Here is an 18,096-nt window from a genome sequence, read left to right as displayed (position 1 = left end):
TATATACTTCCTGCCAATGAACAGATGTATAAATATTTCTGGTTCTATATTCTTTGGATTCAATCTTAAATTGGCTTGTAAACTATTTAAGGATTACTCTAAGGGCTTAAATTTATGACATCATTTCCAATGAAATGACGTTTATACTCCCACGATCTTTTCCAACTCTAGATATTATTTATAGCCCAGAAGGGTATTGGATTATGACTAATGCTGAATGTGCATATTATAAATATTTTATTTCTCCACTTTTTCATTCCTCTTCTTTTATTCATAGTGTACTCTTTCCTTTACATTTCATTACTTTTCAAATCTTGTTTTACTTCTTTTTCCTTTAGTAACCTGTTTTTGTTTTCCTTAATCATCCTTTTTGTTTATCCACCTTTGTTTTTTCCTTTATTTTCATTACTTTTAAGTCTTCTTTTTTTTTAAATTCTTTTTCATTTAATGACCTGTTTTTGTTTTCTTTAATCATCCTTTTTGTTTATTCACTTTTTTTTTGTTTCCCTTATTATTTTTACACTTTTATCCACACTTTGTAACATAAAGTCTACTTTGTTTAATAAGTCATCCTGATGCAAAAAGGAAAGCAAAACAGTAGAAGACAGAGAACGAAAAAAATCCAATTCGGGATTCTTTCCTAATACTTACAAAATATTGGAAACCAGTTTTAAATCTTAAATCACAGGTGAATAAATCTAAGGAATTTAACGCAATTGTGATGTACCTTTGCAGATTGTAACCACTAATAAGTATAGTAGCAGTCTAGTAAGTCACATGACCACATAGGCGTCATTAGTACCGATGTAACTTATTAGTGCATGTGTGACTTAACACATGTGTGACTTATTAGCACATACGTGCCTTGTTAGCAGTCTATGATGTCAGTATCTCGTCTAGTCATTTTAATAGAGAAAAAATGTGTTTACAGGCAACTCGACCTGAAGTGGTGTTTGCGTTTAGATTAATTTTGACCAAGACGGAGGGTATTTTTAAATTTGCTGAATCTACTGGTTTTCGCACTTAGATTTATTTGGGCAATAGGTTTCACGAAGATGATGGCAAAATATTGTTATGCCCTTTCAAATGCACAATTAATAAATTCTAATTGAAAAAAATAATAAATTGTTTTAGACAATTCAAATTTGTGGGTGCGTTATTGGGCGCATTATTGCTGGTGTATTATTTGTGATTCTACAGAATGTCACTGCTCAAAAGAAACTACATGTCATGCTATTCGCATTGACTTTTTCTGCTTGGCAAGAAACAGACTGGTTATTCTTCCAGGCACCATTTGCATATGTGGTTTGATAAAATGAAATCTTATCACCTCTTTTCAATGGACTTTTGTTGGTCAAACTGAATGGTGCATACTTAGCTTGACCATGAAAATAGTCCATTGCAAACATTTCATTAGTAAAGGAGTGGGCATAAAAATGAGTAGGAAGGCTGGAGTGAATTTTTGATATAGCTACAAACATACATTTTAAATATACATTTGTGGGCTGCAATGAAATTGCCGTTGGGCTGCATGTGGCCCGTGGGTTGCACTTTACCCTATGTTCGTTAGTTGAATCTTAAAGATGGTTCTAATTCAATGTCCCTATGTCATGTAATTCACAATTTGCAATTCAAACCAGAAGCACTTTTTGCTCTGTAACAATAATGTGCTTTATCAACCTGATCAATCAATGTTTACCTACTACACCCCCATGGAACTCACTTGCATACCAAGCAAACAGGGGGGGGGGGTGCCCGCAGCCACTTTAAGACATGAGACACTTGCGCTACCTATTTTACTGAAAATTCTTATGGACTTCAACTACCATTTACCAAAATCGCACTGTGCTCTAAAAGACAACAGGAGAAAGGCCACTCAATAGTGCCAGAGAGGGCGCAATATTTACTGGTTCCCGATGGCAAAAAGTGTTCCGTCTGGTCATGATCTTGTGGCTGTTCCAAAGGTAGGCTTAGCAAGGCCCTTACCGGCTTAACATTCCGCTAACATCGTGCGGAAAATCATGGAACTAGCAATTTCACCCCAGTTATTTCCCACACTTGTGCTACAAAGTCCTCACAAGTATACCTCATAAATGTTGCAAACCCCCCCCCCCTTCCGGACTACACCACAGAGTTGGTCCGCAGCCAGATTAATCCGCGCCTTCCCTAGTCAGCGTAGTACAACGCTGTGACTACTTTTGACGTACAAGAATGGATCTACATAGCAATACCTTTCACTTGTAATTTGTCAGTAATGTTTCATAATAAATGTTCATAGTTGAAAAGTGTGTTTTTGGACTAGGGTATGTTTAACCTTTTAATCTACTGTAATAGGTTTAATGTGTTAAACAACCTTTATCAATCAATTTATGAATCATTTAACATCCCCATATACATAGCCTTTTTTCAGATTAGTGTCGGTTGTTTCCATTGAAGTTTTGTAACTATTTAAAAAATGGATCATCTTTGTAACTCTTCCCAAAAACAAGATTTATTCTGCTTTTAGCAATTTCTCATCAATCAATAAAATTGAATGTACTTATTTTAGACAAGATTTCTTGTGGTAGATAATTTGTTACGATAACCCATCTAATGATTTTAGATTGATCGATACCAGCTAACTCCTACAATAGATATTTGCGCCGCACCTTTCCGAGAGGCTACGATCAAGAGAAAACAGTTATTAAGAAACTGTAGGTAGTGGTAGCTTTACTACAAATAAATGGGAATTCCGAACTAATCAATGTGCAAGCGCTGTTACCAAAGAACATCTGTGAAATATGTTAAAAAAAAACACAGTGATCATAGAAATGCTAGACTGCCAGTGAGCATGTGCACTGAGTAAGTGACAATATTGAGCATGCCCATTTACCAAAATGACGTCCCAGGAACCACACAGCGTCTGCAAAGAGGGTATGAAATAAAATTGGGAAACATCTAATTTTTTATGCAACAATTAAGCGTGTGCAACTTAAGCTAACACGATCATGCATGGCTATGAAAATTGAAAATAATGAGAATTCCGTAGGCTATTATTTTTATGTTTATGTGTCATATAAAACAAATGTAGTGAAGATGATATAGGTCATTCTCAAGAATACATTAATTTATTAAGTTTGGAAATACAAACCAGTCAAAAGTTAAAGATGTTGCAGCATTTTTTATAGGAAATATTTCTTGTTATATTCTTAACAATAACCCTCCACTGTAACACCTTTAAAGCAACAGTACACAGCTCTTATTTTACAATTTGACCCCTGAACAAAACATATTCTCTCAAAAACTCCCACAAACTTTTAAAAAACATGCAAAACTATTGCATTTGTGTATTCATATGCTTTTGCTGTATAATTATCCAATCACTAGGAGCTCCGTATGAGTAGACTTACCTGATAGTTTGTGATTGATTTAGTGATGTTGGTGACCATGGTTTTAAAAGGTCTTTTTTTTCTTCATGTCTACAGTTTATGAAACTTGTAAACTGTAGACATAAAAAATAATTGACCTTTCAAATTTTTTTTTTTTTTATGTCTACAGTTTACAAGTTTCATAAACTGTGATCAAGTATAAAAACATGCAGTTGGAGATAATGGAACTTTTCTCTTTTCCTCATCAACCTTTTATTCTTATTTTTTCTTTTCTTTACCATCCTTTTTTTTTTTTGATTATCGCCTTTGTATTTTTTTTTTTTTTTTTTCATTGATTATCGTCTATGTATTTTTTCCTTCAAAACTTTTTTTGGTTGCTTATATATTGATGTATTTAAGAATGGTTTAAAAAGTCTCCACCTTACCTTTTAGCACTTAATATGATTAATAATAAATAAAGATAACCTTCACACCATTCCTTATGGGGTAACTTTGTTTTATTATAAGCTCTTTGAAAGCATTTTCATTTTCATTGTCAATAGTTTTTATCATTACTTTTGACACCGAACATAGTAATTGTGCATGTCCTGTTGATTTTAACATGAGCCTTCCTCACTCTAATCAAAATGTATCTCGAAGGGCGCATCATATATCACTGTCAACAACTTTTAATCGGTATGACAACACATAAAACTTAATTCGTTTAAATTTTGTTTACTCTATTTCAGATCAACCACTTACGACAAACAGCGGCTATGTAGGCTCAGTTCTTATTAGTAAAATTCCACATATTCCAGTGTAAGTTTTTGAATGAGAGTATGGTATAAATACTTAAAAGAAAAATAATGCTTAAAAAAGAATGAGATTTCGACTCCATTTTTAAATATTTTTTTTATATTAAATATTTATTATACATGTTTCAAAAATGATGTTTTAAAGATAAACTTACTACGGTGAAATTCACAAATTCAAATATATGAAAAGTGGAAAATTACTTATTAAAAGGATTAAATATAATTCTTGCCTTCCCAAAACCAGCATAAAAAAAATGAAAATTTACTTTTTAATATATTCATATTATCCACATTTTAAAATGATGGGTCATCGATTTACTATTTCCCAAGTTATGAGTAAAAGTATTACGGCTTCTCTGTGCGAAAGTATACATTCTTATGCTAATTACTCAATTTAATTATTAGCAACTTGTTGTATATTCATATCTTTAACTACTTGCAAATTATGATGTTAAAGCATTTATATATACATTTTTGATATTGTCAATTTTTCCTTGATTTCAGCTCTTGTCAAGACAACCCAGCAACACCTAGTTCATCATACAATCCTGGTTACGATCCTCAGTCACCAGGATCGTCATGTCCACCATCAGTAGGCAGTATGCATGGCGACCAACAAGCCATGGGCAATATGCAAGAATCTATGATGAATGATATTGGGTAAGATAATGTTTACATCTCATCTCATCAGTGACATGCCAGCAAATGTGATGACAGTATCGACATGCCAGTACACAAATACGTTCAGTACAATAGCCTACACATGTTATTACTAGCAACAACCATATACAATCAGACTACTCATTATAATATTAACTTTCTCAAGAAAATCTTGTTGAATGTGGACCAATGCATTTCATCCTACAACTGTTCAATATACAGTACACCCTTTAATTTTAAGACCCTTCTAATTTGAAACCACTTTTTCTAAGAACCAAATATCAATCTTAACACAAATCTAACCCTGTAAGTTGGGACCAAACCCGAGACCATCCCAAATTTTCAGGTCCCAAAAGTGGTCTTGAAAATGAGGTTGAACTGTGTGTATGTTCTTATAATTCCTTGGTCAGTATAGGGTTTTGCTTTTGCACCTGTCCAATATATATTGTGGTTTTTCTACACCAGGACAATATAAGACTGACACCTGGCCATTATAAGACATTTTTCTACTATCTTTTACACCTGGTCAGTGTTTGGCTGTTTAAAATATGTCCCATATGGCGGCTGGCCAATATGTTTTACTCATGCATTTGGCTTTGAAATGATTATTTCTGCCACAGCTACTACATGTCTTGCCCCTGTCTCTTATACACATCTAGATGTGTATAAGAGACAGATATACACTTTGCATACTCCTTCAGCCAAGATAACTTGCAGAGGCAGACCACTTCACAACTTGAACTTGTCTCCTAAGAGTGCCCAATTGGCATAAATTTTCATCCTTTTTTTTTTTTTTACATTTAACAAAAAAATAATAGCTAAGAGGAGCTATGACTATTCTCATAAACCTTGTCATAATATTAGTTGGCATGTACTGTTTATTTTATTTTATTTATTATAGACCTGTTTTCTATACCTCAAAGCTCATTTATGTATGTATAAAGAAAATGTTTTTCTGCGAACCAACAATAGCATAACAAGGTCAAATCGCAAAGTAGAGATTACAATGTTCCAATGTTATCAATATCAACAAATTTTTTTTTCAATAAAAATGGTATACTTTACAATGTATCATCGATTAAATTTCTGCAATATGATACAATAGGCCTATATACCTGGCCAATATAGGACTGTTCTCATACATTGGTGAATTTTGAGCTAGGTTTGAATTGTCTCAATATTTTCTTGCAATTTCCTTACCAACTTTTGAAATTATTATAGGAATTTATTGTTTGGGTATAAAATTAAAAAATCCCTTAATGTATTTTGAAAATGCTGAAAAAGCCACAAGCTTTAAGTAAAATATTAGGGTTCGGCTTGAAATTCTGTTACCATTTTCGCCCTGCAACCTGTGAGAGAATTTTGTGTTACTTGCGGTTAATAAAGTACTGTGAATTAAGGAAAATGATAAACACCAACGCTATAAATATGTGGCCAACGCTCCTTTAGATATTTAGGGCACCGAGTAAAATGTTTTTGTGCAGGCCAGCATTAGCATAACAGGGTCAAATCACAAACCACGCATAATATTAATGTTTCAGTGTTACTGATATCAACACAGATTATTTTCAATAAAAACAGTTTACAATGTATCATCAATTAGGTTTCTACATATAATAATGTCAAGTAAATACATTGTACTATGTGACTAAAAAAAGAAAAAGTATACAAGTCGAACCGGGTCTTAAGCTATTTTTGTCAATTATTTCTACTAGTATTTTTTCCCATTCTGATATAGTCAACAATTCCTAATTTCTAATCATCCTTTTCTTGATGTCTTGATGATCTTTTCTAGATATTCCTTATTCAAAAAATTCTTCCTTGATTTCCTGAATCATGAGCCTCACATTATTTTGTATACATGCAAACATACTAAATCGCTCATCTCATTATTTGTATATGACTAGATATGGCAAAACCTTACCTTTGTCGATAAAATTCAAAATTCGGTTTGCTTGTATTTTAAAATTATTATTATTATTATTATTTTAATATTTTTTTAAAGTTATTTGATGAGAATTATTTGATTCATTGGATAAAAGCTAATTAAGTTTTGTGAAACATCTTTCAGATTCCTACGTCAATAGTTTAATATATAAGTATGTGCTTTTTAATATTTATACTTTTCTGTTCGATTTAGTCATTAATATTTGGTTGAAATATTCTTCAGTATCTCTTCATTCATAAACTGCGAAAGATTGGTTGAGATTCTGACTCAGACATTTTGGCTGCTAGTGCGCAATTTGAAATGCCAGCAAATGTAGGGTTTTGCCAGAGCTGGTTACAAAATTGTATGATTCTATGTCATTATTATGATTATATGGTAATGAAAATATTTTCATTATAAATAATTTTGCAATATGTTATTTAACCATTTTAAATGCATTGTTTATATATATGGTATATTTGTTATCTATAATGATGTTGCAAGAAAGAATTTTGCAAATGATATGTGATGTTCGGGTTTTCCTCTCCAAACGTCATCGGTGTCAGATGATTTATTTGTGTGTATTTTGGTCGTAATCTTCTAAAATCTGTCTGCAAATACCTGTTATTTTGTTTGTATATATTTGCTGTCTTTAAACTCCAAAGTAATAGTCATTTATAATTTTATATACAAAAATGGAAGTAGGAACCAACTTAAATGTCATTTGCTACTGAATATCATTAATTAGACCAATACAATTACCAGTACCATCTATATATTTTAATTCTTTAAAATCATAGTATATTTCTTTTGTTCTTGCTACCATCAGTTAAAGATGGTTTTTATATAAATTCTATTGAGTCTGCTGGTTGATAGTAAAGCTTGGGTGACCAGCTATCAATATCATAACTGCCAGTATTTGATAGTAATCTTATTCTGCTTCTCAACATTCACTTGACTGTCAAAAGTTTAATAAGAATGAACATAAGAGACCATTTTGTAATATGCACCCTACCATTCCACATCAATTACCATTACCATGATAAAATCTTTTATCTAGTGAATGTGTCATTCTATATCCTTGGTGGGCAGAAGTTGTGCTTAATTGTCATTTTCTAAAGAAAAACACCCACAGTATTAAACCTCATAGATTTCTCCAAAATTTACATTTTAAATATTGGATATTAAAAGTTAGAAAATATAAATGTAGTTTTTTCTTAAGAAGAAAATGCTCATTTAAATATTTGAAATGGAATGGAATATAATTTACTAATTATACACAATTCAGACATTACAAATTTCCCATAGGCATTAAAAATGCCTATGTTGTTACTCTAAGGTATTGACAAAAGACATAAATAACACATCAATTTACTATGCCAAAGGTGAAGAATTTAAAAGCATCATGCTATACATTTTTCTTGGTAAATTAAAGATTTGTTGAATTGTCATATTATATATAGATTGCAACATTTGTCTAGGAACTATGAAAACAAAATGTTTGTACTGTACTATAGTCAATTCTTCCATAGTGTTTAAGTGTTAATTAAGAGGAAAGTACTACACCAAGTGTTATATATAGTCCTATAGTGATGACGTGGGCTCCTCAGTGTTTTTTTATTTTATTTTATTTTATTTTTTAATGATTTTTGTTTTGTTTTGGGGTGGGAAGGGAAGGGAATAGTTTTCAGGATATTTTATGGTTGACTTTATAAACCATAAAATAATTGCAACATAAAATATAAAATATAAATATAAAAGGATTGCAATATAGCAAACTTTATCACAGTCAAAGTACCACAATCCTCCACGAGACTAACTTATAGACTTGTAGTCCAATTATGAGACCTTTTGTGTCATCCTCTGCTCTTTATCTTTTCTCCCAAGTGTCTTGAGCACTTTTAAAATATAGTTTTTAAATAGTTGTATTTATTAGTAAATAAATTTATATTGTCACTATCTTCTTATATATTTATTGTACTAGCAATTAAGTTAAAGACAGTCACTGATGACAATTAATAAGCCCATACAGATTTATGTTAGTATTATTTTTATTAATTTGGAAAAGATTTTATAACTGGTATCATTATTTTTATCAAGACCCTTTATTTGACTGTTAATCAATTTAAATGGTTTTTGTAGTTTACAAATTCATTATTTTGATTTGTTTCTCAAGTTAATAATTTACTTGATCCTTGTGAAATGAGGAATTTAATGTTGTATTGTATTTTGAGGATATTTTCCCAGAACTAAAAACATAATTCTACCTGTAAGATTCTAATAGATTTTGAAAATTCTTTTTTTTTATCTTCAGTACATTACCATGCAATTTACAAATGTTTTTACTTTTTTCTACATTTATACAATTATTTCCGCAGGTTCTCTTTTTCTCAAAAGTATAATTCTGGCGGAGTATATGCGCTCAGCCGTGCGCACTATTCATAAGTTAGAAGTGTGTGTCATCTTTTATTAGTCTTTCCATTGATGGCATTAAGTCATCAAATCGTTTACATACTTTGCACCACGGCATGTATATACTCACTTAACAAATCTTCGGCGTTGCTGCTCTCTGATTATTCTTGTGGCATTATCTGTCATTCAAGTAATTGACTTTTTTATTCAGCGATTGAAATTCGACTGTATTTATTACTGGACATTTTCAAGCATGTAGATAAGCAAGTTATCGTAACCTGTAGGCTGTGAGATTCCTATGTGATTGTCGAAAAGTAATATTGATCATTTCTGTTCTGCAATTGGTGCATGTAAGGTATGACAACATCACCAAATTGACGTTTTGTCATTTGTAGTTTACTTCGTTGAAAGATTACAAAAAAAATCAGAAAATAATTCACATATTTAATTTTTATTATGCCAATTTGATATATAAAAAAATACTCATCCATATCTTAATGTACAAAGTTTAAAAATTAGAAAGGAAACAAGGTTATATTTGGAATTAATTTTTAAAATACAAAATGATATATAATATATTTAATTTACTTCATTCATAATTGATAAATAAGATTATCTTATTTAAGAAATTAAGAATAAATTGGTTGTGTAATAAATATTTCACAATATATTTTTTTTATATATGTTGTTTAAAATAATTGATTGCAGTCTAATCTTAAGGTCCTTGGGTTAAATCCTATAAATACCAGGATTTTTTTTTACAGGTACTAAAACAGCCCCACTTCCTAATCCTTATGTTTCTGATTAAGAAATAAATAAAAAATGAAATCAAACCCTTTAAATTGGTGTTGCAAATTCTAAGCTGTATTAGTTAAACGAGCCAACAATAAAAGTATTTGCAGTAGAATCTCTTTTCTGTGCTAATTCCGAAGTTAAATATTCAATGTGTTGTTGATGGTAATGCTATAAAGATCTGAATTACATTTCTTTGAAATAACATCAAAATATCTAGGTTATCTTAGCAGAATAGACAATGCAGAAATATTTGACATAATTAATGTCGAAATATTAAACAGAATCCCAACACGGTGGTGTACATTACAGAAATATTTATTGTACGAAAAAAAAAAAATTGCTTTTTAAGCAGATTTATTAAAAGTATAGATACTTTATACATTTCACTCCACTTCATGCAAACCATGTAATATTATCTTCTTCGACATAATATTGATAAAAATATAATTATATTAATTTTTGATAACATATATGTCCTATCATTACAACTATCAGATTTAATTTATTGTTCTTGACAGTTTGTTTCGCTAAGCATTATGGAACAATACAGAACCTAGTACAAATACAATGTCAATTATCATTTTTGTACCACTGAGTTATAAATGTGTGAATTAAATAGGGGTGACAAGGTATTGTAACAATAAGTAACAGTGGCAGGTCCAGAAGTTTAATATAGAAGGGGGCCCAGAGATAGACTTTCAGAGAGGAAGGGTCTAAATACTACCCAAGCCCCACCATGGAGTGACAGTATTGGAACAATGAGTAAATGAAAACAACAGGTAATATAATTCCAGACCACTTTATAAAAGAAATCTTTCCATATAGATAACCAAGTGGAACCCCTCCTTTGAGACATCCCTATTCAGGGGACACCCCTACTGGGGACACTTTTTCATGAAAGAAGGAGAAATATATCTTTTTACACTACAGAAATACCTAATTAAGGGACACTCTTATTAAAAGGAAACCCCAAATAAGGGGATGGTGCACTTTTTGAGTTTGCTAAATTGTCAAATTTCAAACCCAAATCTTTCACTATTTTTTTTATGTTATGACATGAATTATAGACTTAAAATAATAATTCAATCAGTTTTAAGCCATAAACTAAATAAATCAAACCAGAATTTTTTTCTCGAACTTTAGTAGATTCAGTATTAGCCTACTTTATCAAGTCTTTATACATTTGAGCTGTGCTTTATTATTATGCCGTCTATTGTGGATTTCATAGAATTGACATTTATTATACTGTTGCTTCACTTCGTATGAACCAATCTAGTCAATATTTCCCCTTTAGCCATTGGTATGATTTTACTTTTTATTAAAGTATTAGTTTAGATGGGATTCCAATTTGCAACCTGATTTTTAAGTCATTACTCATTCTTCCTACCGTACTACATCCAATAGAAAGCAACCATAAAGACTTGTTTTAATTGATTGATTGTTGTATTGATGTTATATCATAAATATAAATTAGTTTAATTCTATTGTAATTCATTCTTTGGGTAAATTAACCTGATTTCTAAATCATTACTCATTCGTGATACTGTTTATGTACATCCATTAGAAAGCTCAATATTGTAAACAAAAGTGAATATTTGATCATGAAGTACTTAATCATGAAGTAATATATAAACGTTTTAGTTTGGCCTTCGAGGCTCCATAATTTTATCTAGGAGTTAGAATTCTACTTAGAATTTCATCAAATTTACACATATTGGACAGCCTAAGCTAACTTTTTCCATTCTTATGCAAAAAATAAGGCAGACATAATTTTATTAAATATGATTGAACAATAGAATATTAATCATAACCCAAACCAGCCAAGCTAATTGTTTTCTTGCAGATGTGTTATTTGGACACGCATCGCAAACGTATGTCTGACCTCTGACAAATTCTCCTGGAAATTGGCTTCCACAATTTGGGACACATAAGAAAGTATAACAGCTTTTTTTTTAGTCCTAGTCCCCCGCTAGTCTAGTTCTGTACAGGCTATTGGTCACCCTTAGCTACAGTGTAGGCCTTCTTCACTGACTGCTGGTCACCCTTACTGTAGCTAGACCTTCCATATGGACTGCTTCTCATGCGTCGTTTGGCCTTCCTTTAGTGACTGTTGGTCACTGTTAGCTTCAATACTCTGAATGCTAGTGTCCCTTCATTCTTTCTGACTGTCAGTATCAGCTTTGTATTGGCTACTGGTCACCCCTAGCTGCCATACAAAGAAGAGTAATTTTTTCAAAACAGTTTTTTTTTGCAACATCATTGGATTGGAATGTAATATTATGTTTACTTATTAATATTAATTATAATTATTGATTTAAAATGCAATTTTGCCTTGCCATTTTTATAAATTGGTGCAAAATATATTCGGGAGCTCATAGTAAATTGGGTATAAATCTGTGAAGCAAGTAGTGTGGTGGGTGTACCAAATTTCCCATTCAGTCTCTGCTTGTAATCTGTGACCCAAGGGTTATGTTTGCACAGAGTACTCGTCCCATTAGACCCCATTCACGTCCATGATTATAACATTGAAATAACCGTGATAATGAGGACTTTTCCTCCTATCTCTATTTTCATTTCCCCTTGCTTCGACAGTTGATGAGCTGAAGGCCTGTTCTCATTTTCCCCTCCTCTTCCCATCTGTATTTTCAAGTTCTGACTATCCAGGCGGCTTTGACGAAGACTTCGATTTTAGCTCTGTCTCCCTTGATGACTACACCCAAGAATACGTCCCTGACATACCGATGGAGGTGATGGAGGAACTTCTAAGAGGGTTTGGGGTCGAAACTTAACGTCATCTGCTGTTCGTCAGGAACCTGAGCAACGCAAGCACAGCTTATTCAACCCTGACATATAACAGATTTGTAACAAAATGTAGTTAAACAAAATGTGTGGTATATGTTAAACATCACCATACAAGATTCTGGAATGTACTGTAATCTATAAAACCTGTGTTGTATTCTGCATGTAAAGCCAAAATATCACCAGAATAATGAAATATATATTGTTATACTGTATAATCTTACTTATTAATTCACAACACTACAAGAGAGGTGACAAATTATTCGATCTTGTAATCTCAAATTCTGCTATTCAAATGAATTGTTCTCTTCCAGTGTGTTTTATTCTGTTGCTTTTTCTCGTGCAAGTAACTTGTAAAGAATTGCTTATTGTGTGTGTTCAATCTACAGATGCAAGATCTGCATGCTTCTAATCATTCATGCTATCTCTACCAAGAAAACCAAGTCATTTAACTGCATGAGTGTGTACTGTAACATATTATTTTGTTCTGTGTGCTTTGTACACTTTTTGTCAAATTATGTATTTGTAAACACACTCAAACATTGTTAATTCATATAAAGCTTATGTTTGCATATCGATGCGGATTACAAATTGAAATTTGTCAAATTGTTTTCATTAATGCCAGGAATGATTGACACTTTACAGAAAGATTTTTAAACTATATTAAATGCTATAAGATAACGCTTGCAATTGAGGAAGACAGACTGATATCTGTTGTCTCTGTAAGAGCAACAACTACAAGCATTTTAATCTACATCATATGTAGATTAATACATTAGTTTTCTTAAATTTAACATAGAATTTAAGTACTCCATCTTTTTTAGCTGAATGTAAATACACACTTGTAAATGTCGGTGACAGAACTAAGATCGGACTTTGAAATCATGTTGGAATACAGATGATAGAAGTGTACAAAATTGCATGACTGTAAAAAATATTCAACGAATATTTACTGAAAATGGTTTTGAAAAAGCTGATATGAATTATCATTGCTGGTCGCTTGATTTTGATAAAGGGGAGATGGATTTTTTAAAGAAGAAAATTGGCAAAAAGTGAACTGATTGGACAGGGCTGCTGAATTTATGAGGGGACATCGTGTGAAGTAGATGAAGATTTTGGAAAAATGTGCCAAGTGAAGGATTCATTTTGACGTTCTCTCAACCTTATCCGATGGTGCTTTTGAACTTTGAACTTGAAAACTCGAAGATCCTCAGCAGTTTGTTTTAAGGTGTAAATTAAATAGGGGTTATTTCTATGTTTTGTATACATCCATTTTCATGTGTTTTTATATGATGCCGGATGGTTGAAGATTGAGCTGTAGTAGTATAGTTTTGAAGAGGTATTTAACACAAGCATATTTTTCACCTCTCACTCGCACAGAGAACCTTGTTGCACCAGAAATCAAAATCTTATGTTGTTACCATGATCGTCATGATAAGAATATATATTTTAGAATAATTTCACAGTTCAGCCGTTTATTTAGAATAGAGTTTTTGTTTAAACTAATAAACCAAAGTGACACTTGTAATAAAGCTACTGAACTGATCCAGAGGATTAAAAAAAAATAATTTTTACTAAAATTAGATTTCTAATTATATTGAGCACGAGGTGCAACATGATTCCTGTGAATGGGAGAGTACATTTTGGTTTATCATAATATTCAGTAATTCTTTTGGTTTCGTGGATGACTACAGATGAATGATATGGCATCACCACAGACTTAATAACAACACATATGATAACACTATATCAACTGCAGAATACTAGGAAATTTGTACAGAAGTTAAAAATGTGGAGCCTGTAAAATTGCTGCAAATTTATTATATCACTGATATCACTATAGATATATGAAGTATCATAGATTGACTGTATGATGTGACTACAGACTTGTTTTTCCAGGGAACAACATAATGTACAGTATAGCATTTTTTCCAACACCTTGAAGGATTTGCCTCATGGTTAAAAAAACATAAAATCATGTTGATAATATTGGTGCAGCAACAAGCAATTTTACCATCAATATTATTGTATCAAATTTGTTAATATACTGCCTGAATTTCATGGAAATAATTGTCCCAATGCTACTTTAAAAATATGATTGTTATAATGTTAACCATGCAGAGGTAACCATCAGCAACTGTTATTGAAAGTTAAACCTTAAAAGAATTGTTGATTAAATTATTGTATGCAGCCTTTAGAACCTTCAAACTTGGTTGTTTTTTGTTTTGGTTTTTTTTTTCTGTCAAGGTAGAATCTATATTTGGATCATAAAATAATGTGAATCATTTGTAGATCTTGTATCTATTCCAATGAATATCCAAAGTATTGTACAATGTATTTTTTATCTTGTTTTCTCTTGACAATGATTAGAGTCTGCATGTTTTCTTCCCAATTTCAGTTTGAAATTATGTTGAGATATGCCAACATTTTTAAGAATATAGCCCAGAAAATAATATTGTTAATGTGACGTATTGGCGCATGTATGAAAACATAATTGCGCAGGTAAAAGTAAATGTGTTATAGCTTCTATAACTGTGTAATGCGTAGACAAGCGCACTAAACTTAGTCATTTGTGTTAACGACAAAAATAGCAAAGTCTAAATATGTCCACCTTTGTTGAAAATTTTCATGCTATCAACAGGCAAAGGGGTAGCTATATGTCGATCTATAGCTTCAAACCAGGCAGCCATGTTGACATGATCACTTTTGCTAAAATTTAAAAAAATCTCCTATTATGATGTCAGCAACAAATTGGCAGCAACTTTGTGTATGTCCACATTTGTTTATGAGGTATTCATAGTATTAAAAAATTGGATATCCATTTATATGCCCACAATTACTAGACACATTGATCGATAGTGTCAACATCGAAAGAGGTGACCATGTTAATATGTCCACTTTTGCTGAAAATGTACATCTATTTATATATATATTTTCAGCTTGGCTTGGGTTGTATTCATACAATTGATATTGAATGGTAGTTAATAACAAGTCAAGATTCACATTTGCTTCATATGAGAAGTTGATTCTGAATGTAAAGTAATGTTTCGTTCAGGAGACCTGTTTATTGCCTGTAAGTGAGGGAGTAAATATACCATAGATTATAGATGTCCTGAAAAGGTGAATTGTTTATGTATCAAACGTAGGTAAATTTGATTATATGAATGTTTTATTTTAATATGCATTCGCCAGAGTTGTCATATCCGTAGTTTTATTGTACGCGACCATATTTTTGGAACAAAATTGGAAAAATGTACTAAGATGAACAAGCATTTGTATGTTTATATATTTTTTTTAGTGAAAGTTATTACATAACATTGTTTAGTTTCAATTCCATTTTTTGTAGTTCTTAAATAGCTTGACGGTAATTTGCTGATACAGTAGTTTTTTTCTATTGTAGGTTATGCTAAGATTGTCTGCTATTATATGATTTCAATAAATCATCCTCCTGGATTGTCAGATTATGTCTCCAAATCACCTTGATTTTGTTTGTGATGTGTATAGCATAAGGGATCAAAGTTTTACACAGAAAATTAATTCATGCCAGTTTAACAAAGCGGGATGATATCGCACTTTGAAAAGGTTACTTTCAGAACCGTAAAGTGACTTGACAGCTATTGATATATAGTAATATTGATGATGATTGTGATGTTGATAACAATTATGATGATGGTAATATCACAAATGTGCGCCACGCTAAACATCTAATTACCAACCGCCTCTCTGGGCAAACCCAGCCTGTGGTGCCCAAAGATTTTAAACAACATACAAGCGATGTGCACTGCAGTACTACAGTACTTGCAGAACTTGCATTTGAACTAAGCTCACAATACTAAATGACACAGTAAGCGCAAAGTTTTCAACCCCCACAGTTTTAGCACATACCGTACCATGTTATGTGAGGACCCCAAGGAAGGACTCACAAATACCTGTGCCCAGGTCGGCTGGCAGCCCACCCACACCACCCCCCTTGAATCCACGAACTGTAAACAAAATGTACTGCCTATGACCAGTACGATATTTATATTGTGAAGAATGTTGTCAAAACTAAAACCAGATCAGGATGGATTGGAAGGTGAACATATCAACATAAAACTAGCGTATTGACCCATTCATGTTACTTCAATGACCGATGTGCAGACATGGCATTCAGTTGTGTCCTATATCTACATATACACTGTAATGCATTAAGTCCCATCATTATGCATTATAGAAGAACAGCGATTATTATGATGGTGATGACCAAGATCTCAATAATGATGATTATGATGATGACCATGCTAATGATGATGATGATGATGCTGAATATAACCATAATAAACAGTATGATGATACAGTAGTGTTCTCCTAGTTGGAGAAACGATAGTGATTGGACATTGCACAATTAGACACGATTATTGGGAGCTGAACCACAACACTGAGTCTACACCGATGCATAAGCTATCCTATGGTTACCTCGCCTTTCAGATGCAACGTTAAGCCGTTAATAATGCACTTCATTCATTATTTTAGAAAGGGTAGGGCACCGACCAGTTTAATTCCTGTTTGTGCATGTGATAAAAAAGCCAATGCTTGTTAGGCAAAGTTGCTATAGGGTACCGGAACCGGATTTATTTTCGGTATGCCTATTTTTCTCAGATATTAAATCTAACTAAATAAATATATCAGACAGTATTTTCAGATCTGTCTTTCTTATATGCAGGCTATGTAGTATAGCTTTATGTATGTACTTTTTTATTTAAATATTCATTCATTTAAATATTCATATATATAATTCATTACTTTTACATTATTTTGACAGGGTGGCCAAATCAGTAAAACGGGTGCTTTACACAAGCCCTGGTCGTTGACATTTAGCTAAAAATGCAACAAAGATAGCATAATTACTTTATACATAATACTGTATTCCTAATTATTCTAAGAAGCTTGTTATACTAACTGACGTCTCTATTCGTGATGAAAATCGGGTGTTTTTTTTTTTTAACTCGGATAACATTATTTGAATGATCGGCGTCCTGGTCAAATTTCCATATACAGTGTACTGTATATTTATATAGTATTTTATATTGTATCTGTATGTGTCCCTACTTCTCTTATAGTTATGAAAATTAGCAGCTTTTAAATCGGTCTGTGTTCCGTAGATCGAAATAATGCGACATGAAGCCCAGTCAGTACTAAAGAAGCTCAAGCACTTGCAGTGTCACAAGACAGTCAATTTAAGTAAATGCGTGCACCGACAAAACTCACTAATATGATCCCCACACAGGAATTTAAGGGTTTGCAATTCTGAAAATTAACTGGAAGTGAGTTCCAGAATCTGGCTCCTGAAACCTTTAAAGTC

General features: G+C 32.1%; 1 protein-coding gene across 5 annotated transcripts in view; it reads left to right on the top strand.

Moving 5' to 3' along the window:
- The window catches only part of LOC117120872 (signal transducer and activator of transcription 5A-like), a 63,770-nt gene extending 47,554 nt beyond the window's left edge, over nucleotides 1-16,216 (top strand). For 4 of the 5 annotated variants that reach the window (XM_033265970.1, XM_033265967.1, XM_033265968.1 and 1 more), the window contains 3 exons: nucleotides 4,097-4,166; nucleotides 4,667-4,822; nucleotides 12,607-16,216. In XM_033265970.1, coding sequence (XP_033121861.1) covers nucleotides 4,097-4,166; nucleotides 4,667-4,822; nucleotides 12,607-12,745 — 365 coding nt within the window. In that variant the 3' untranslated portion in view covers nucleotides 12,746-16,216. Of the gene's footprint in view, nucleotides 1-4,096; nucleotides 4,167-4,666; nucleotides 4,823-12,548 lie in introns of all 5 variants that reach the window. The other variant, XM_033265971.1, reaches the window with a different exon arrangement.
- Nucleotides 16,217-18,096: the final 1,880 nt, after the last annotated feature.

Source organism: Anneissia japonica, unplaced genomic scaffold (genome assembly GCF_011630105.1).
Source record: "Anneissia japonica isolate Jap-2015-1 unplaced genomic scaffold, ASM1163010v1 scaffold287965_len1858130_cov191, whole genome shotgun sequence".
Taxonomy (NCBI): Eukaryota; Metazoa; Echinodermata; class Crinoidea; order Comatulida; family Comatulidae; genus Anneissia; species Anneissia japonica.
The sequence above is the reverse complement of the archived record's forward strand: the minus strand, read 5'-3'. Positions and strand labels throughout refer to the sequence as shown.